Source organism: Astatotilapia calliptera, chromosome 11 (assembly GCF_964374335.1).
Source record: "Astatotilapia calliptera chromosome 11, fAstCal68.1, whole genome shotgun sequence".
NCBI lineage: Eukaryota > Metazoa > Chordata > Actinopteri > Cichliformes > Cichlidae > Astatotilapia > Astatotilapia calliptera.
Genome location: NC_137432.1, coordinates 29,270,828 through 29,293,716, shown reverse-complemented (window position 1 = coordinate 29,293,716; position 22,889 = coordinate 29,270,828). Strand labels below are relative to the sequence as shown.

General features: G+C 41.8%; 1 protein-coding gene across 1 annotated transcript; it reads right to left on the bottom strand.

Annotated features, from left to right (window-relative positions):
* Positions 1-85: 85 nt before the first annotated feature.
* ago1 (argonaute RISC component 1) lies at positions 86-22,848 on the bottom strand. The gene is made up of 19 exons (XM_026185428.2): positions 22,345-22,848; positions 17,902-18,088; positions 13,691-13,811; positions 12,606-12,787; positions 11,892-12,028; positions 11,422-11,556; positions 10,307-10,394; positions 9,463-9,610; positions 8,525-8,644; positions 8,290-8,412; positions 7,484-7,617; positions 7,056-7,240; positions 6,708-6,867; positions 6,365-6,455; positions 4,060-4,254; positions 3,837-3,971; positions 3,641-3,742; positions 3,294-3,493; positions 86-2,797 (listed from the first exon to the last, which is right to left on the bottom strand). Exons 1-19 carry the CDS (start codon positions 22,367-22,369, stop codon positions 2,689-2,691), a joined length of 2,577 nt encoding a protein of 858 aa, XP_026041213.1. The 5' UTR covers positions 22,370-22,848; the 3' UTR covers positions 86-2,688.
* Between the last annotated feature and the right edge of the window lie 41 nt (positions 22,849-22,889).

Sequence of the window (22,889 nt, the reverse complement as noted above, 5' to 3'; positions counted from 1 at the left end):
TAAGCCTTGATAAATCCCATGACTTACTTTTCAGACAAAGCTGTATTAAACGCACACTAAAATCAAACAAAAAACGCAACAAGAGTAATAAAAAACAATTTTATTTTCTTTAAAAAATAACCCTCCCCAACAGAGTTCCCATACTATCACATACAGAGCCAAAATAATATGCTTCCACGTCCTTTCATTCAAATCTATTGGGAAGTGCTATGACAAGGACTGTTCTTGATCAGTGGCTTCAATATTGCTTAGTCAGACCGTGAGGCTGCATGGAGGGGGAACGGACTCTCCCGTGTCCACATGATACATTTCCAGGGTGACTGCCATTTCGTCTCCCCCCTTTGCAAGGTGCTTTGTGGCTTCAGTGAGTGAAGAACTGCATCTGGTTTCAGTGGTGTTGGGGAAATGCCCCCAGGTTGATATTTTTCCTTTCTTTCTTTCTTTCTTTTTTTTTTTAAAACACAGAATGAGGGGCAGAAGACTGGCCCCGACTGTGAAAAGCCCCTCAACTGCTGGGCCAAAATACATAACAGGTTAATATTATATATTCATATATACAAATCACCGTGGACACAATGAAGGATCAGTAAAACGGTGTACAAAGGCATTTTGATTATGCAAGTTCATAAACATGATTTAAAAATCAAACTCATCTGATCTCTTATCTTTTGATCCCTTTCGACTCAAAAGGGGGTCTGACCATCAGACAAGATTTGAGGCGCTTAAAGGGCAACTGAGGTGGAATTTTGGGACCGTCTCCACAGTGCCCTCTTGAGGATACACTCTGACACTAGTCACAATATTCATAATAATAATGACAAAGGAAAAAAGCAGTCTTTATAACCATTACACAATCGAGGCAAAACGACTGACAGGCAGTGGTGAGCGCGAGGCTCCTACCTCTAAGAAAACCAAAGTAAGGTGGCTCAGAATATCCAGTCATAAAAAATAATTACATGCATTTTTCTTCCATAAATCCAGAAAGTGACTAGATGTAAAGGCAGGGCATGTTAAATAGTCGTGATAGAGGCCCACCCTGTCAAATGTAGCAATCCCCTAATTGTGCTGCCCACGCACACAGAGCACCAATAGGGATTGGCTAACACAACATAGGGGATTGGGGCAGGGGATGCTGCAGGTGTGTTATGCGACGAGTGAGAACAGACGGCAAGGATAAAAGGTGATGGCGGAAAGGTTGATGAGTTTGGCTTAACGTGGGAATGGGGGGAACAAGTGCATTTGATCAGCTATGTCTCTGCATGCTGAGAAGGAGACTGAGAGCGCAGACATGTGTGTGCTTCTGTTGTAAATGCCTGCAGAGGGGAAGAGCTCTGTGTAAAAGCGGGACAGGCGCAGGATAGGTTGGTACAGTTAGGCAAAGAAAAGCACGGGTGGATGCGTGGAGCGCGCCGCTTGGCGCCATTTCCACTGATACACGTTGGAATGTGCAGACGGATCGGAGCAAGGTCAGTTGCTGAAGGCGACTTCAGCATTGCAGCACTTAAGTGATCATAGACTATATTTGCCTGCTTTTAACTCTACAGAATAGTGTTGACCTTGCCTATTGCCTTTGTTCTGAAAGCTACGAAAGTGTGGGTGTGAAACGTTCAAATGTAGAGTGTAAAGTCTCGCCAAAGGCTAGTTTCGCCATTTTGAAGTAAAATAAAATAAAAGTAAAGTTTAAAAAGTGCCTCGTAAATTCTAAAAGAGCGATGTATAGAGAAATAAAAGATTATCTTCCTGTTTGAGTGCCCCCTTTCCATAGGGTGGCATCACTTTTGGCTGGTTAACAATGCTGGTTTAGGTGCATGGGGTGCAAGTATATTAGATACACACTATGCAAATGGTCCCTCTACTGTTACGCTAAACTTGCCTCTAAAGGCGAAATCTCTAAGGGACTGGCCAACCAGGACAGAGTGTGTGGCAGGACTCCTGTCCTGGATCTACAATATGCTACACCTGCTCTTTCTTTGTCTGCTATAATATAAAGACCAGAGGGCTAGCCTCGCATGTACTAACAAACTCTTTATGTGCAGGACTGGTGGCACCTACATGCTAACACTAAGTGCTAATGTACCATACCCCGGACTCCTCAAGGCTGTTTAAAAAAAACAGTTTTCAAAAACATTAAAAAACATGAATGTAGTTCATGATAACATTAAAATGATACATGTAAGTGTGCGTGCCCAGTACCACCTCTAATGAGGATCCCATCTAACAAGGGGCTTGCAATACTGGCATCCGGCATTTGGATGGGTAGAGGCAGCATCGTGGTGGCAGTTAAAAAAGTTTTTAGGATTTCTTTTCTCCTTTTTATCGCCTAGTTTTCTATTTTTCTCCCATCCGTATTGCATACTTACATACATAGGAGTGTGAAGGTAGCATACAATACAATTACATAATACCCATGATTTAAAAATTCAACTTAAAAAGATCAATAGTCCCGGTAAAGTAAAAATAACAGTAATATTCATAACCTTTTGAGTGCATGAGGCTGCAGAGTCTACCTGTGTTTTACAGGAGAGGGGATTTGTGTTTCTTGGATTTGAGTGACTGATTGCTGTGAAGTATGTGTAGTGGGCAATTGTAGGGAGTAAGGGATGGGGATGAGGTGGTGCCGGTGGGCCGTTTGCCCACTCAGGTAGAAATGAGGTGGGAGGGAACGATGGCGGCGATGGTTGGTGACGCTCAGGCGAAGTACATGGTCCTCAGAGTGTCATGATGAATCTGAACAGCCTTAGCCAACGCCTGGGGATCCCGACCGTTACTCTGACCGGACACATGGCTGCCCTCTCCACTGCAGAGAGACAAGAGGGTGATGAGAGAGCGAGCAAAGATGAGTTACACATTTCATGTCTTGATAAGAATAAAATTGGCAGCAGCAGCAGACCAACAGCCCCACTTGCTGCTGGTCGTAGGAGTTGTCAGTCACAAACTGTAGACAGTATAAAAGATGTATGTAAAAACTGTGATGTCAATCACTGGTTAGCGAAGTCCTGTTATCTTGGTGTTTTGAAACTGAGCATGACTAGGGAGGGATGGACTTGACTGTGAATGACTTGTGATTGACAAATCATTAGCCAGTGCACACACCCTGGATAATCGTTAATTCTGCCTCTAAGAATGGCCATAATTTACAAAATTAACGTCAGTTTGACCTGAAACTACCAACTGTGAAAGTCAAGAAAGTGCTTACTGAGGCCACAGAGGGAGCAAGCTTACCAACCCCCCAACAAACATCAACCAACCGAGAATAAAGACATGCGTAGTCTATCTTTCGTAGCCACACTGACCTGTCATGTTCTTTGTCTACCAGATGGTAGCGGGCACGGAAGGCCACGAGACGAGCATAGTAGGCTGGGGCAGGGATGGAGACTGAGCGGGTACAGCGCACGTAAGTGTGGCACAACTGGTAGGTTAGAATCTGCAACTCATCAGCTGTGAAGCGATTGTCGTCCCATAAGACGTAATAATGAGACGGCCGGCTGGTACCCTGAGGACCGAGGAGAAAAGGGCAATTAAAATAACAATAATTTTTTTGTGTAAAATAACTGCAAGGTTAAAAGAAGTCAAACAGATTTGTTCTTATTATATTATAATAGAGATTTCTATGGAACAATAAAATATCTATTATAAATACCTGTATTCCTGCATGACTACACAGGTAGAAGTCAAACTCGAAGGGATGAGTGATGCTGGTGTCCACTGTAGTCCCTGCAGGAATGTTCCCACTCTTCCCAATCTGTCCAAAGATAACACAAGGAAAAAAACAGGTAAGCAAGTATGAAAACTTAGTCGGAAACAGAAAAACTGAAGGGAAAACAAAGAAAGTTTACCCTTTCAGATTTATCAGCACAGAAGAGGCGTGTGTGGTGACGTTTCTGCACCACGATGTAGGTGATACCAGGCTGATAGTCCTTTTCCAACTTTATGCACGCATCTCTGATGGCCAGCAGCTCGTAGTGGAGAATCTGTGTGTAACAGTTAGCACTCAGATTAAAACATGTTAAAATGGATTTTGGTGGCATTGTGTCATTAAGATCGCAACGTCCCACCTACCTGAGGCAACTGTCCCTCAGGAACACCGTCTCTGTAGAAAATGATCCTGGTGGGCTTGAAGCGGGTCGACTTGTAGAACTGAATCAGCAGTTCGCGCACCATGTAAGATAAATCTTCAATGATTTCCTGCCTGGGTCTCTGGACGCGCACTGTGGCACAGTATCTGCTGGGATGGGCATCCATACTGCCTACCACCTATTAGAGGGAGCAGGAAACATTGAAAAAGGAATTTAACATGATACTGTGTGGATCACTGATTTCACTCTTAATATGACTTGCAACAAACGAGCATTAGGTTATTGAGCCCCTTGACTAAAGTCATCTCTCAAATAAATACACCTTTTGTCACTGAACATTCTTCATGACTTTTTACTTTATGAAAATCTGTGCAGTAGTTGAAGTATTGATTCACAGACATGAGTCATTTTTTGTCGTGTGCATATTTGAGCATTAGCATCCCCTAAAGGCTGCAGCTGGGAAGTGTGCGAGGCTCAACGTCAACCTTTTATTTTCCTTCCCTCAAATCCTTACACGATACCACAATGACCATTTCTCACCAGTTTTCTTCTCAGCTCGTACTGTTAACGCAGACCTGCTTTCCTCTCCTGTCCTCGTGACTCAATTATTCGTCATAATTGCTAGGCAACAACACAGCCAACCATAGGCGAGCTGAGGTCAAGGGCGGACGAGAGCTGACGTCATTTCCTTTTGAATGTGAGTCAGTGATGAGCCATTTGTTTCCCTTTATACCTCACTAATTCCTCTCGCACTCCTCCTTTTTTCTCTTCACTCGGCCTCGTGTGCTGTGCGTCAAAGTCCAAACAAAGCGTCATATCGGCGCTATGTGCTTTTGATGAAATGGGCTGTGCATACAGGTGGAGTTTGAAGCAAACGGTACTATGAGAGAACCATTGAATGAAACCCTGCATCACCATAGCCCTATCAAACAGCCAAAACATAACTGAATAAGCCTGTTTGTGTCACAGCCATCTCAAAGTGTTCATCTGTTAAAGATCAAAAACAGCAGTCGGCTGAAATCCAGAAAATAAAAAATGAAATTTGAGAACAGAGCATGTGCACGCTTATTTCATTACACCACTTTATAGCACTCACATCGCTCATTATAGAAAAATAGGGTTACTTTAAACACCTAGTTTTGTTACCTAAGCATTGCACCTATGGCAGCTGATGCACCATCTGGACTTCCTTTTTTAACATTGCAAATCCCCGCTGACTGAGTTACACTTCTGACACATCGAGCAAACATGAGAAAAAGTACCTCGAAGCCCGCTGCTGTTGCATATTGTTTCAATAAAAACTTTTTTTCAACCCACAAACCGTGAGAACATGTGCCTGAAAAGACTTGACTTTACTAAAGCCACAAAACAAACCTCAGAAGGGCTCCTCAAATTAAATTACAATATAGTGAAATGTTATTACAGATTTTCTTTTGTCCAATGATGTAAAAACTAGTTAGCTTTAAGCTCTTCTATTCTGAACCTACTACCTAATGTTGAGGTATTCTTCTCTTACCAGCATTAATGAGCACAGTGGCCATCGAGTCCCACTGTCACCAAGCAACCACAAACGTGCGGTTTTTTTTTCCCTGTGGCATCTCGGGGTCATTTGCATTATTTACATGCCCTTGCTATTTTTGATTTGCCTAAAAAAAAGGAGTGTCGAAGCCAACAAAGCAGCTGGATTGCCATCACATCCCAGAGAAACATTTTTACATTTTTTTATGACTTTTAGCTACTAGAGTACTTAGCAACTACTGTACAGTCAATATATATGGTACAAGGTAACCAGTGGCTTTAAGAATAATAAAGACCAAGTATAAATCCATTTGTTATCTAAAGGTCTTTGTCCTTAAATGCAGGTATATAGTGTTAATTAATGCCAATTAATTCTGTGTATGACTTTGACTTGTTGCTACATCTACACCAAATGACAACCAATGCTATAGTTTAAACCTAGAACATTTCTTATCGGCTTAATTAGAAAGTCTATTTTTTCTCCAAACAAAAACTAGTGCTTCATTATACTTATTCACATTTTTAAATAACTCAAATGTCTTTTCATCAAGTAAGCAACTTTAGCCAGTAACAATGAAAAAGGCTGTTCACAAGTTACCAGAGCCAAAAGCACACCAGTATTGCCCACCCATGGGTTTAACCTGCACGCCTAGATTTGAAAAGTGGCCAGGCTTTGTGACACACCGTGGTTGCACATTCCCTTCCTTTTCCTGAGATTGTATTTAAAATCATCTAGTGTCGTTTATGAAGGCCTAATCTCCGAGACTTACAGCAGTAATGGAGGGCTTCTTGCCATCTCCAGCCGGGGGGTGTGTGACATCTGCTCCCAGGAAGATAACCGGCTGCTGAAACACTGCTGACCTGAGACAGCAAATGGAGGAGGTGATGCAAATTACACAGACTCATAAAGGCAGTGAAGGGCTGCTGTTGGTGAGTCATATTACTGAAACGTATTCAAACGATCACCATGTCATCCAGCAGGATTTTGATAGAAAACTCAAGTCTACTACCACTGTCAGCGCTTTACACCTATGTGTCAGCATCACTCATCACCTAACTCAAGATACTATAAATATGTGCAACTAATTAAAAACGGGTCAAACAGAAGCTCACCGTTGGTGAGGCACCAGGATATTGTTGATCCCTCCCAGCTTCACATTGATTTTGAGGCAGAGGTTGGACAGAGTCTGCGGCGACGTCTTCACCACATTCTTAACCTGGACACATTGCGTGGCCATGCCGAGGAGGGTGTCACCCACACGCTTTACCTCCGCTAAAGGAAAAAGTTTGGAAATTACTCACACGACAAAACAAAAACAAAACATGATTCTAGTTTATTGGGAGCTTTTTAATACTCCCATTTGACCAAATGCTTCAGGAGTTTTTTGACTACTTTGAGCAACAGTATTTCATTTGTTTTGAGAAAATTATGGCAAACCACATGTATCAAATACAAGTTACCATAGACAGGAGTTTTTCCTGGCAGGATGACGATGATGAGCTGAAGTCCAGAGTATGTGTTTTTCAGGTGTCTGAACATGGGCTCCACGCTGTCCGCTCCCTGGGCATATTTACAGAAGCATGGCTGGCCCTGAATTGGCATCCCAGCATCCTTTGAGATTTTACGAAGCTGGTCTGTGAAGTTCCTGAAATGAACAAACAGATGAGCGTATAAAGCATCTCCGAGATAACGTTTTTAACTTATTATTTTCTGTCTTTGGGATATTACATATAGGAGGAATAAACAACATAAGAGAAGGATTGTTTTTCTTCTGTGCAAAAGCTCATTTAAAAATAACTAACCTTATGAAAGAAACAGCCATGAGCAGAAATTATTTAATCCCCCTCCCCTTCGACAAAATCATCTGCTTGTGCTCATTAGTACTTACTTGAGCACCTCTTCTCTGCACTGTTTCTGGGGGGCAAAGCAGGCAATAGCCCACACTTTGATCTCAATGCCATTATAAAACTGCTTCCCTCTCATGTCCCACACTCCCTGGTTGGGTGTAGCTATGGCACGGTTCTGTAAAAAAGAAAGGACCGGGAGAGACAGTTTAAGCCAAATCAGGTCACATTTATAGCAAAAGTACAGAGAGATGACAAATTAAAGCAAAAACAGAGTTTCCAAGGTCAAGAGCTTAGTGTGTCTACTAACAAACTAACAGTCAGTTACAGAAATTCACTCATTTTCCTCAGTCTGTGATCGACATGTCAAAACGAGTCTCTTCCTGTGTGAGCGCCACTTGAAGCATGACTGGAGATAAAGGATACTATTCTTCCAAAAGTGGAAAGCCCTGTCTCAGAAATTCTCAAAATCCTGCATCGGTATTCAGTTGGGAAATGGGATATGATCCACATAGACTAATAAACATCAAATAATTCAATCACTCCTTGTGCTCTACCCATCTACCCTATAATCATCAAAGAGATCACTCTAATCTGCGCCTCTTTATAGGATAAAAGCGATCACTCTTTGTATTGATTTGCAGTAAACCCTTCATCCAAACCATATAAGCAAATCACACAGAGATCACAAAAGAGCCACCACATGCCCTCACCAAAGGAGTCAAGCTTTCAAACTTGTCTTTTAATCTGTCAACACTCTGCTCTGTGTGAAACACACACAACTAAATGGCTGCATTCTTGACAACATAAAAGTCGATATGTTCAGGTTGACGAATGAACCGTGCCTTACCCGTCCTCCGTACTGCAGAATAGGGGCTGGCAATACTCTGCCCATCACCTCGGCCATGTCATCCTTCACCTTGATCCCAAACTCCTGAATGTACGGGTCCAGGTTGAAGTTGGCATTCTTCATCTGTAGAGAGTAAAGGACTTGTATTATATCTCACCGTCTCCACCTTGTACTATAAATCAGTCATTTCAAAATGATGCACGGCCTCCATCAAACACTTCCCTCTGCAACTCACCAGTCTGCTGATCTCTTCTTGCCTGTCCGGTGCGGAGCGAGCTGTGGCTTTAATCATAGTTGAGGTCTGATTATCTGTCAGTTTCTTGATGCATCGTTGACCGGCTACAATATTACACACCTGGAATGAATACATTCAGTCATTAATGTGTAAACATTGGCTGTCCCAATGAAAGAAGGTTTTTAGTCTGTGTGCATGGTTGTGTTATCTTTTAATACCCTCTATGTCGATATATATATCGATACACCTCAGACGGCCAAGCTATTTAAGGGCCTAAAATGATAGGCCATTTAACGTAATGTGAAAGCTTTACATTTTATACAGTAACACTTTTTTATGTCTCCAGTTGCGTTTATGATCCATCTACTGTTTTCTTTATCGAAGACAGATACCATTGTTATACAAAAAGGAGCTCGTGTCCATTAATGACCCATGACCTGTTTGCCTTGCTACTCTGGGCATTAAGTAAATGCCTCAAGGCCTCTGCAGCAGTAAATCTTACTACTTCAGCAGAACTAGCCGTGGTCTATTGCCAAATGTGACATTTTATTGATTAGAAGTGCAAAATTACAATAAAATCAAGCCCACATTAATAGTAAAAAACACACATCTATTTCAAGACTCAAAGATGATCCCACTCAGTCACTTGAAGGTTAAATGAAGGTATGTCGGCAGATTTTTGAGTACATAAAAATAACATGTATTCTGATATTGATGTATTTGCCAATATTCTTTACATATGTACACGTGGGCAGTTTGTTGGGATTCTATTAAAAACCCCAATAAAAAAGTTTTGGAGGAATACCAGTTATTAATACACACAAATACAGACAGAGACATGATGAGCTAGTGTTGATAAACCGATATTCTGGTCATCCTCTACTTTAAATGGTAAACTTTTGGCATCATAGTTGAAACATCACTGAACACTTCCTCACCTCCAGAGGCAGGTAGGTGTGTTTCTGCTCCTGCCCCACCTGTAGACAGGGTAGGTGGGGGTATTTGAGCTGCAAGTTGTACTTCTGCTTGAAGTACTGAGCCACTGTACATTCTACTGTCTGCCCGCTTTCAAGCTGAAGGGGAAACCTGGTACAGAAAAAATGAGAACATGAGCATCATGTCAGTGTCATCACCCGATCGCTCTTCATTTGCAGGTTTTGTCTGTTTCTGTCTGTTATTTCTGACCAAACCTGAAAAGGTGCACTCACTGTCAAAAACAGTAAGAGATTTCCCATTTAAGCTACTTGATTACGTTCATAATAAACAGAGGAAAGAATAGCAGGTTTTTCTTATTCTAAAGAAAAACACTCCTCTTTCAAACATGATTAAAAATCATTATTTCAGCATTAAAAAAATGTTTCAACGAAATACTAGAAATACATGTTTATGCATAAGGAGGGACTTTTTTACCATTATCATAGAGCATTTCTACAATAGGAACTTTACAGATGAACAAGAACCTTCTGTAAACCTGGAAGGAACATTTACCTACATTTAAGCTAAAGAACTAAGATTAATTTAGCTCCTCTAGAACCGTTTTAATTGCTTTCCAAACAAGCAAGGACAAATTTTGGTGATTGGTCCAACATGTGATTGCTGCATTTGTACAACTTCAGCAAAATTAAGCAAAAGTACTTTCTTCCAGTGACATCAATATAAGGATGAATACCTAATATTTTCTAATGTATTACTCTAATAGGATAAAATAAAATAGCAAGACGCTGTCAAGTTGGGAAATAAATTTGTGTATTTTTTATGCCAAAAACAAAAGCAAAGTCTTACGTTTGGTGGCTGGCAGGACGTCTGGTAACATTGCATACACGATACTTTCTTTTCATTTGGCCACAATGGGTCACCTCCACCTTCAGGCCTGCCGACAGTAAGCGGGGCAACACAAATATTAAATAAAAGTGTCGGAAAGGAAGAGCTTAATGTGTGACCTGCTGTGATGAATTGCTTGGAGATGGTGGCACTGCCAACAAAGATAGGAGGCCGAGCCGAAGGTGGCAGATGTTAAGATTTTATCTGGGAGTGACCAGGAATGATAGAATTACAAATGAGTACATCAGAAGGACAGCTCATGTTAAGCAGTTTGATGAAAAAAGGCTGAGAGGAAAGACTGAGATGGCTTGGACATGTGCAGAAGAGGGATGGATTTACTGAGACAAGAGTGTTGAAGATGGAGCTGCAGGGAAGGAGGACATTCAGAGGGTTGGTGAGATGGAGGTTGGAAGAAGAAGAGGAAGACAACCAAGATACACAGAAGAGCATCTTTGAATGTCAAAGCATGAAGCAGATGGCCTGTAATGGGCTGATATAGTAGATGGGCCTGGTTTCTTGTTCTTAGCTACTCCTGTCAGTTAAGAACAGGAAAACGAGGCGACAGTTCATACAGGGTCACCAACATTGGACAGACAATAGAAGACTGCAAAAACATTGCCTCGTCTAATGAGCTTTAACAACATTGTCAGCAACATTTAGATAGATGTCAAATTCTGATTTGACATAAACAACATGTAAACATGGATCTATCCTGCCTTTATCAACGATTCAGGCTAGTGTAATGGTGTGGGGAATATTTTAGCACAATTTGGTCCTTTAGTACTAAATTGTGCTAAATTTAGTCTCCTTGAACATTTTACTGACCATGTCCATCTCTGTATGACCACAGTGTACCCATCTGCTTGTGTGTATTCAGCAAGTCTATACTTCAAATGCATAGAAGTATCAAAGTACTTTCTAGAGTGTGAATGTGTGTGTGAATGGGTGGGTGACTGGATGTGTAAAGCGCTTTGGGGTCTTTAGGGACTAGTAAAAGCGCTATTCAAATACAGGCCATTTACCATTTACTTTCATTATTTCTTCGGAAGGTACTTCCACACTTTTCAGTAGCCCACCTTTAATTTCCTTGGTGAAGCGGACCCTTTGTGAGTCAGTGAGGGTTTTGGGTTGCTCATCAATGTTGCGAATGTCCAAAACCTCACACATGAACTCAATTACAGGCTGGGCTTTGTAGAAAGCCGTGGCAGACACTAGAGGGAGACAGAGAGCAGAAATAAGTCAGAAGAAAGTACCAAAAAACAGGTTCTTATTAAAATCTGTAACTTTCAGAAGACTGCCACTTTTTCTTCACAGCTAAATGAGTGTTACAAACAGCCATAGAAACAAAAGCAGCAGTGTAAATTTATAACTTAACTTTTGTAAGATACTCATGGCTCATCTTTTCTCACAGAACAAGTTTTTCTTTTCAAAATACCCCCCCACCCCCCCACCCTCCATGTTTCTGCCTAGTCACACAATGTCGGTAAAACCCACTGAGATCACTGGCTGACTACACACTCTGGTGAGCCTGTGTTCAGTGACTCACCATCAATGTTAAGCATCATCTTCCACATGGCGGGACGCACTGATTGGTGGAAGCCAAACCAAACTTCCCTTCCCCCACCAAGTGGGTGGTAGTATCCTTCAGGTGGGGAGAAAAATGATCGGCCCACTGGTGTGTACCTAATCAGAAGGGGTGAAGAGGTGGAAATCAATGTTCTGATTCAGGGCACGACCGCAGCATGAGTTCATGTCTAGTGATGTGGATGTTTCAGAACAGGTCACCTCAAGAAAAGCAGAAAACTTGCAACACCCAAACAAGAGGTTTAAGGAAAAAGGCTATTTTTCTTTGGATACTATATCTCTGATCTAATATCTGTGGCTTCATGACTTCCTTTTGAGCACTTTCAGGTTAAGTCTTCAAGCCAGTTATCATTATTACTTTGCTTAGCATTGTTCAGTGGACACTTTCACACAGGTGTCAACTAACACATGTCTTTTATTTAGTAATTCTGATGCCTGGAGCGATGATGATCTGATGCTTGTGGAGGGAAGGACTCAGTAAGCACCGCTAAGCTGTAAAGTTAGAATATCACAAAAAAATAATGTGAAAAAAACCCCTGTAATTTTACTAAATGTTTTCAGGATGCACAAAACTCTTAGAAATAGCTGATTATCTGTGTGAACAGACTGTTTGACAGACTGTAAATACTGGTGTGTGTTGTTATGAACCTATAAGAGAAACTTTGATATACTCGACCTCATAGAGGCCAGGTGACGCATGGCCACATCCAGGGCTTGAACTGAGTCAAGGGGGACCTGCAGTCGGCCACTGACTAGAGTCTCCTGCAGCAGGCGCCATGACACCTTGGCCAGCCAACGGATGGACACCTTGAAGATTCGATCCTTTCCCTCGCCAGGAATCGTCACCTCAAAATCTACCTGAGAGAGAGAGAGAGAGCAAAAGGTAAAGAACAAATGAAATAAAGACACACCTGTAGCAACAAAATGAAATCCTCAAGCTCTGCAGTAAACTGTAGCCCTTTTCAGGTACTGCAGAATATATTATTGGAAGCTGACATTTCACTAACCCTGCGCTTGTATGGTTTACATTTCTTTGCATAGTTTTTGCATGTCTCCATACCTGTAGGTGTGACTGTATGTTGTATGTAAGTTTACTTTCTAGGCAATAGCTGGAGACACAATTCCTCACACCTGTATGGAAAGTATAAAAATATACAAAGCAGTTTGGTAGCTGGGCTGTCTGTATCCAGAAGTGCAAAATCCTAAATTTCTCTAAATAACACATTACAGTGTTAAAAAGTGAGTGAAAAAAAATGCTGGACTATGTTTGGGGAAGGAGCAGTGACTTCCTGTCTTATTACCACAGACGAGATCCAGAGATGCTTTTGGAAAGATGTTTTTCTAATTGCCCGTCAGGGGCAGTCAGGTGATCTGACCCTATTCTTTACACATCAGATATCTTCTAATTCATTTACTTAAGGCAACCAAGCACATTTCCTAATCAAATAGATCCTTTAAGTATAGAAAATAACATGACTAATTACAACAAATACACACATATTAAATGCTTTGCTGTTTTATAGAAACTTTTAACCTCTCAGGTAATCAAGCCAGGGTCATGCCCACGGACAGATGAGGAGGAATCGAACCACTAACCCTGCTATTAGTGGACAACCTATCCTGCTTTACCACGGCATCTTTTTACCGTCATTCAAATATTTGCTTTCCTGTTAAAAAACTCAATATATCACAGCTGAACAGGGCTTAGGAGAGACTTCACTGAGTGACTGTGTAACACAAAAAAACACTCCAAACATTTACCTTCTCACTCCCAATAGGAAGTGCTAGCACTGTGTAGATGTTCTTCTTGCCATCGTACACCGGCTTCCTGTCACCAAAGAGCTGGGGCTTGAAGTGCTGCACCATGTACTCCACCACCTCTCTGTAAGCAGCAACACATGCAAACATGACATGAGATTAATGTGCAATAAAGCCAGAGCAAATCCCCCTCTGCCAGTTAAACCTCTTCCCTCATCAGGATGCTGCTTTTGTCACGAGGAGGTGCAGTTATTGAGATATTGATATAGAGTAGGCAGGATACAGCTGGTGAGTTCAATATCTGGTGGTCACAGGGGGAGAAGCAAGGACAAAGAGCATGGGTGCAGGTGGTGGTGGGGGGGCTATCTTTGAATGCATGGTGCCTTGACCTTCACTCAAGTGTGGGGGATGAGGAGGTCTTTCTAAAAGGAAAGGTCGAAGGGCTTGACCCTTGCATGCCTTCTTGGACCCTTTGTGTTTGAGCTCCATTTCCTTCTGATTCTAAAAGATCCTCTCTTAATATCAGAGATGGTACTAGAACACTCAGTGCTCAGGGATCCTCATTTAGAGTTTGGATTTTCTGAGGATCTACCACTAATAAAAAAAAATACCAATTTGCTTCATTTATTTCTGTTTATGGCCATGACCTTGTTAAATTGAAGGACAACAAAGCTCAAGGGCTCTCTTTCCGGGTTCCGCAGACGGCCTGTGCTGAGGATTTTAACAAAATTTCATTTGTGTAATCAAACATTTTATGAGGGTACTATTATGTTTTAGCAGACAGAAGTAAAAACTATCAATGTATTTTAGGTTTGAGATCACCAAAGTTCCTATTAGGAGACATACAAAATTAATTCATATGTATGAGACTGTACTTAGGTGAACCTTTGATGCTTTTTCTTATTTTTCTGTCATATGTATTGTTAGTGTAGTGGCTGATCATATTAATCGTGGCTAAAGTTTCAAATAATACATTTGGTGTATGTAATTATGAGTCAAAAGCAAAGATTTGAGGCTGCTCTAAATATTCAATTCAGTGGGGGTTTTTTCTAGTCTGGGCACCGTGTGACATCAGTGAGAGGGGATATCTTAATATGGTCATGTCCGGCACACAGCTGTGGCTGTGATCAAAGAAGCCCCACCCACCTGCTGCAAGGGGCCTGCCAATCAAAAGAAAGGTGGCTTAAAGGGATGGAGGCCTTAAAAGGAGAGTTGCAAAAATATTTTTTTCTCAGTCAGATAGATGGAGGCTTATTATGAGGAAAACATGGTGACTCAGTGGTTAGTGTTACCCTGCAGAGGCGTTTAGCTTCACAACCCAGGAAAGACTCCTGCATGTGGAGTGTTTCCAGTCTGACAACATAAGTAAGTCACCGCTAAATAGTGAACTTCATAAACTGAGTTAGTACCAAATAACTCAAACCTTTACCAAAATCATTTTCTTTTATTTTGTAGTTGCTGGGATCTGTGCAGTGGCTCGCTGAGACCCATGGGTAACACCTGGGTTGATTGCTCACCTGTGTACGTTTATCGCCCTGACAAGTCAACCACCCTTCCTTATCCGGGTCATTAATTTTTTTTGGTCAACTTAGAAGGCTACATATTTAACTATTTGTTCTTATGTATATTTATTTTTTGTGTAGGTCATATCTCCTCTCTTTGAGGAACAAGGTAAAGACCTAGCAGAAGACGGCTGCAGAGTTTATAGAGAATCACAATTCTCTTAGGAGCCAAAAATTGGATTGGACAGGGTTTTTTTTCCCCCATCATATACCTGCTGACTGGTAATGCTAGAGGTGCCAGTTTTCATATAAATGTTGATGATTCATCTGACTATAAAAAGTGGAAGAACAGCTCTATCTGATTGGAGATGGGAACAATTGGTTTATCCCTGTAGCTTCTGCTTATCTGCCAGTCCTCCCATGATTTCTTGAAACTACTACAAAGCTTTATTGTTGCTGTGAAAGGTGCTAGTTACATGTACAAATGGGCATTTTCAAGCTCTCTGTACCTTGCATTTCTGTAATGCAGACTTGCATGCACAACCCAGGAAGTCTAGTAATCCATGTATTCATCATTGGTAGGAGAAAGTGAAAGTCCTTTTTATGAAGCTTCTAGCACTGAACTTTACTCCCTTTTCCTGTCTTTATGTTGCTAAAATGCTTCACTCAAACTTCTCCTAATTCTATCATTCATTTTAAATGCTAACAGTGATCATAAAGCACTATACTAACTAGACAAGATGAAAGGCACGAGTGTAGAGATGACTTGGTGAAGTCTGCCACACAACCATTCTAGTTCAAAGTTCAACACACCTCTGAAAACAACAACAACAATGCTGTCACAGTTTAACGCAGAAAACCTTTTATAGAGTGGGTGTGTGATGGCTGCATGTGAAGCCACATGAATTCACGCACCAGTACTTGGACAACATATTTTACATGTGATATGCATTGAAATACAAACAGATAAATGATGACACAATCTTTGATTTTGCATAACTTCTGTTTATTTAGACTTTGTTGAAGCTATGTTGATTTCCCCTTTGGGGTTATGGTAGGAAAGGCACCTGGTGTTAAATCAAACATACCTGTGACTTCAGCACTCCTAAATACAGGAAGTGCAACCTGGAACGTGCAATGTCCCAACGTCCCTGTTCTCTAAGCTGGTATAATCAGTCAGCATACAAGTTTCCCTTTGTCAAGTCAGTGCAGTTGGGCTTTGCTTTTATTTAGTTGGTTTGATGTTATGTTTGTTACTTTCTGATCACAAGTAGCTTAGTACTCCACAGGTGACCTCTTTAGAGGCTGATGTAACAATGGAGTGAATTTGTTTTTCAGTCTAGAAATTGTTGGCATTTACAGCCATATATTTGATTGAGGCTTTAAACCAGCCCCTGATGTATGACTCCACATATAAGACAACTGTGGAAAGTGAAGGTCAATCCCATCTTGTTGACAGCCAGCACAAAGTCAGACAGATGACACCATCTGAGGATGGTATAAAAAGCAGAGATCGCTATGCAACGTGAACCCCCCCCCAAAAAAAACAGGCCTTTGTGAAAAGAATGAAGTCACCTGGATCAAACATAATGAAACATATGTATACTGTGACATTTTTCTTTGCAGAGACAAGACAGACCGTTCACAGGAAGCAGCTCTTTGCTGAGCCATGGAAAGTTTGCAAGGTAGAAAGAGCACACTTCTCTCCTCAACTTTGAAATATATATATTTTTTATGTACACTTTATTTCTTGGATTAAAGTAATGAATGTGACAAATCACATTAGTTTTGTTATAACTAAAAACAGGGCCAGTAAAAACATGGACAGGGACTACAGGTTTCATGAAAAATACTAAAGCATACAAATACTTTGTAAGTAAACTAAGTTACTCCAATTTAAATAGGTGTTATACAGGTGATATTCTTCCAATGTTTGCATCAATCATTTGGCTTTAAGCTGCATCAGGAGGCACAACATTCAGCTCAAGCAAGTTGGTTTCAGTTTTGATTCAACCATCTGTCCAGTCACCAGCAGGTAAAGAAGGTAAAGCTACTGCAGGAAGGAAAATTGTCTTCTGCCTAATATAAAACTGAAACCCATCCAGGGAAGACGGTAAATTATATATTTTACTCAGTTTTACACAGATGCATTACTTTTTGTGCTCTTCATGTTCCTCAGAGTTGTAGTTAAAATGACTTACATAGCAGCACAACCTCCTGTTAATGTATGTGCTGCCAGTTATATAAATATCTGACACATGCAAACAGGTACAATTTTTTTTAACTTGATATCTATTTATATGCACCACAACTCCATACTGATTTTTCTCACATAAGGTGATGTTAAAATTAAAAGAGCGTTGCTTTGGCAACACTTTATTATTTTTCCAATACAAGAACCGCAAATTAATCATCGTAAATAGATGTTGCAAAGAAATACATTTTTCATGCTTCAAGTAGCTGTTATCGCTGCCTCTTCAAAGACAACACACACATTACTGGTTGGTGGCTGTTGGGCTTTCATTATCCAATTACCACACAGGAGGCAATTCAGCTACTTGATGACTTCTTCAATGCAAACCCACTGTTACAAATTAGTAACTTTGTTATTTGCTTATAACAAATGAGAACTGACAAGTGCTGATCTTTTCCATTAATGTGAGACATCAAAGAAAAGAAATGCAGAGAAATATTGTGACTGAAATATGTTACCTGTTGACTCGTCGTGGGCACTTGTCAGGCTTAATGTCCACCTCATAGTGATAGACATCCATCTTTGGGATCTCCACTTCGAAGTAGTTGGCCAGCAGCCTGATGGGCTTGCCCACGGTACCCATGCCTGGCCGGCGAGGGGCATGGAACACCTGCTGCAGGGGTGGGGGGAAGACCCCCATGGGCACTGGACAGATACAACATAGGCAGCCACAGACAAAGACAGGTAACAGGGAAAAATGTGGTTCAGAGCAAAAAGGGTTTGAAGTTGGAAAAGTGCACAAATACAAAGCAACACACAGGAAAAAACCAAAGGTAAAGCAAAGAATCAACGGTTGTGAGGGGGTGGCAAAGGAAGCAGTGGTGAACAGCAGAGGACAGGGCAAGGAGGGCATGAGCCAGGAAGGAAGTGTAGGCAGGGGAAAGGAGAACACCACAAGAGTCACTCGCAGGGACAGGAAGGCCGGTAGAGGGAAGATAGTTAAAAAAAATAAACAAGGAAGATATTAAAAGGCAGATTGTGCATTTGGGGGCAGCAAAGAAAGAGACACAGAAGTATGTACAGCAAGGTGTGATCGAACATTAACAACAGTAAGAGCAGCCACATGAGGTCATATATGGGGTGTGGGTGGGGGGGTTAAGAGAAAAGGGAATAGGGAGAAAAACATGAATAAATTAGTAAATATTTCCTTAAGTAAAAGAAAATATGATTAATTTTAATTTAATTTTGCTGTTCACCAGTTATCACGAAATCACGTTGTCTGATCACATGGTTACCATGCAAATTATGAACTATGATAATCAATTAGATGGATCAGAGTCATCCAGCTTCTTTATGTTTAAGATTTTTTTTAGCTGAATTCTGTATTGTAAAAATCTGTATTTTGGGGGTTTGGGTTCGTCTAAATTTTTCAGAAGCATCCCTGTGCGAACACACATTTGATGCTATATGCATATCATTTAATAAAAGTACTAAATTGGGGGAAAAAGAGATTAATTATGTGACTAAAATGATTAGTGTAGCAAGGGGGAAATAAACAGCAGCTATTTTGAGAATCAATGATTTTAGACATTCTGCAAGAAAAAAAAATAGTGAAAAATGTCAATTATTCTTAGCTTCCAGTTTTCTATTTGCATATTTTATCTGCTTCTTCTTCTATAATAAGAGAATAAAAGAAATTTCTATAAGCATGTCTGTCTGTTCTTCACTCACTACATCTACTACACACATAGATCACATTTATTAACATCAGTTACACACTACCCAGGAGGGCACTGCACTTATAGTAAGATTTGAACCAATACACCCAGCATCTTAATGGTCGTGGGTTTTACTTTCAAAATAAAACTACTGCCTGTGTGCAAGAGACACTTCACATGTCCAGTTTCCTTTCGAGTTGGTTAAGTTTAGCTCCAGCTTGTATATTCTAGGCCTGAAGCAGTCTTTTTAACAGTATACATTATGCCCATACTAGTTTCAAAGTTAAAGTCTCATCAAGTCAGGAGGTCTAACATAGAGGGGGTCCTAAACTGGGTGCTTGCTGTGACTCCTGCCTGAGAGGGGCCCACTGCCTTAACCTCTGGGTCCCCAGAGAACAGCCCTCCTTCACCAAAACAAAGACCCCAGCTGCCCTGCGCCTCCATCTCGCAGACACAAATTCACGGGTGTACGACAGAGGGAGCGCCCTTGCTACGATGAACACACTCATACACACAAACACAGGGGGCCCCCCTGTACATTCCCAGCCTCACCATGGAGACACCAAGGCAACACAGTATTGTCATGGATATCAGGGGACCCGTGTATGTGTATGGCTGTTGGAGGAGATGAGAAGAGGCAGGGTGCTGCTGTGGTCATGCTGAAGAGACCTTGGCCTTTGTGGTCCTGAACTGAGCATGTTCCCACATCATGGCAAGGCGTCGGCATCCTCAACTGGAAAAGCTCTGCTTTAAATAGCCACTCCATCACATGTTCACTATTCAGAACATGCTAAAGGAATCGGAAGAGTAATGGCCATAAAACACTGTTTTCTCTTCTTAGCGGGTATATGACAGATTAAAGTAAAAATCATTGTATCTTAGACCATCAGAACTTTTATACATCACTGGATTGGTTTAACAAGATTAGTGAAGGGATTAGACGTCTTTCATTCAAAATATATTCCCTTTAATGATTGTGGTGGAGCAATGTCTAACACTTCAAACACAGGTCTGACGTAGGTGTTCAATTTGGGGTTCAGTGAGATCTGGTGACTGCAAGTAAAAATCTCAGGATATGATTCACATCAGTTTTACACTAAACTATCCAGTGAGCCCTTGTGCTCTACGGAAGGTAGGTACTGTCATCCTGGAAGAGATCACTGTCGTCAAGACAGTGATTAACAGATTAAGATGATATCTTAGAAGAAATCAATATTGATTTTCAATGTCTCACAAACCATGCCAGCAGCACAACTGTACCACGTAATATCCTCAGTGTAGGGGGTCAAGTATTCTGGTTTTTCCTTTAATCTGTCACCTATCCGTGTGTGTGTGTGTGTTCATATGAATATCAAAGTGTAGAATCACAAGTCCCTAAAACACATCTGACAAGCACTGTAAACACAGACACCAGACATGTGGTGCCCGCACGTACTTTATGTGCAAGAAAGCATGTACGCGTGTGAATGCGTGAGTGTCTATACCATGTTTTGATTGTTGCGCACGCACACACAATGACACACACTTCGCCCTCGTGCCAGTGAAGGCAGATGGTGAGAAGCGGAGCCAGCCCTCTCACATATCCCAACACAATAGCAGTCTTTCCCGGGCGGTAAGACTTAAAGCGGAGCTTTGGCGCTGCATCACAACATGAAGACACTCGCTACTTGAATCCTTTAAATGACGTAATACGCAATAACATCAAGTCACATGGGAATGACTATTTTAAAGTCATACCTGGGATAACACGTTGTTGTTGTGTGTTTCGTTTTGGCTTCCTTTGCGGGACAACAAATAAAACAAATAAAGGATCTCAATGTGAACTTTTTAAACAACTCCACATTAAGTTTGCTGGTAATGGCAAAGATGTGTGGCTGGTGATGCTATACAAATACACACAAAAAAAGTTAAAAAACTAGAGAACAATTAGGCTCCAAAAATACAAGATACTGGCTTATAAGCTAAATTATAAGCCAAGTACACAAATTACAAGAAAGATTCATTTAGGCATCACTTGTGTTGGCCAAATCAGTTGTGTGTCTCCAAGTATTTGGCTGTTGACAGTGAGCCAAATGTAACCAGAAAAATCTTTCAAAATAGAAAACTGAATCATCACACTTGAAACACAAAAGGAGACGTTGAAATAAGGGGCCTCTAGAGAGCCCCCCCGCATCCTAAGAAATTAAAACAGGCCTATTCAACTAATTTCAAGGTTCAGGATCTGAAATGATGACGTGATTTTACCATCAGGGCCTGCTTTGCATAAACACAAGCCTGAAGATATCCAAAGAGGATTCAGGGATCGTTAACGAGTTCATGTCAAAACATTTTGCATCAATTAAAAATACAAGTCTTTATAAAAGCCATGCCTTCAACAAATTTAAGACATTCATGGCATGGTTGCATTATTAATGCCGGGCACTCAAGACGTTCCACAGTAAACAGACTTTAGACCTGGGCATAAAGTCAAGTCCAGTGAGTGCTTTAATTGCAGGTCTCCACACCTCAGTATCAAACAAGAAAACTACCAAATGAAGCCCATCTCTGATCTGACTGGCACTGTCTGCAGATACAGAATCAAACCGCAACACATAAATATAATGCTCTGCATGCTTCTCTCAGTCTAAACGCAGATTATGTCATCTCGAACAGGAAGAGGAGATAAGCCTTTTTCCCTCCTTCTTATTTCACATAGATAAATAATTCAGTTATCGCTGCAGATGGTAGGCCCGAGGTTGTCGTTAATGTGTGCATTTAAGGACACTGTGCTAAACTCTCTCTTGACAACCTTAACTATATTAGCAAACGTAACCTGTCAGTGAAAGGGAGGCTGGTCTGTTCCGTGGGGCGTGCGGGTGCAGCCAGCTGCTGCTGCTGCTTGAAGGCGGGCTTCACCTCGTCCCTCCTCACCAAGATTCCCACGACCTCCCTGCCCCCGCGCATGGCTGAGGATATTGTCAGACTCCAAAAAGGCTCATTTGCAGCTATAAATCTGGACAAATAATAACGCTTTATATGGAGTGCAGTGCATGCAGACAGCAAGACAGCTCCTCTCCATCTCACACCCTCTCTTCTCTAAACGTTCGATGCAACAGAGAGGCTTGACACCAAGCATCCTCGTACATCCCCCCCCCCCGATGCTAAGGCCAAGCTACAGTGTCTAGTTTTATCAGCTGCAGTTTGGCCCGCAGTATAGACCCGGATTGGTTGCATTTAAAACCACTTAAGTAAAAATAAACCTACCAGCGCCAGACGGTCCCGGCTCCATCCCATTCACTTAGCCGCGCGGGTACAAGCTAGCTAGTCCGGGGGGTGCTGTGGCCAAACCGCCGGCCCCCTTCAGGCTGGAAGCGTCTCAGACTTCCAGCCCCCTCCTCTCGGCGTGCAGTCTTCTCCTTTCTCGGTGTACCCCCGCCCCCTGCCCCTACCAGACACCCCCCCAGACCCGCAGAGGAGTTAAGGCTAACGCCGATAGCTGCCAGTTGCTCGTCTGCCCGTTGACCCTATAGCCAGTAACGGCGCAGCTGCAGGGCGATGCCGTCCTATTTCAAACCACTCTTCCTCGGCGGCGCAGCGGGATCCTTCCCGGTGCTCTGATTTAGCCGATGGTCCGCAGCGCTGTAATTTCTTGCCGTTCTGTTGTGCTCCTGCTCACCGTTCAAGCAGGACTCTCCAGCGGAACAAAAAAGGCCAGCCCCTCGCCCCCCTCAAAAAATCTGAAACTTCTTCTTTGCCATTGGAAAGTGTGAAGGAAGTGTTGACGAACTTGCTGTCACACCCCAGAGGTC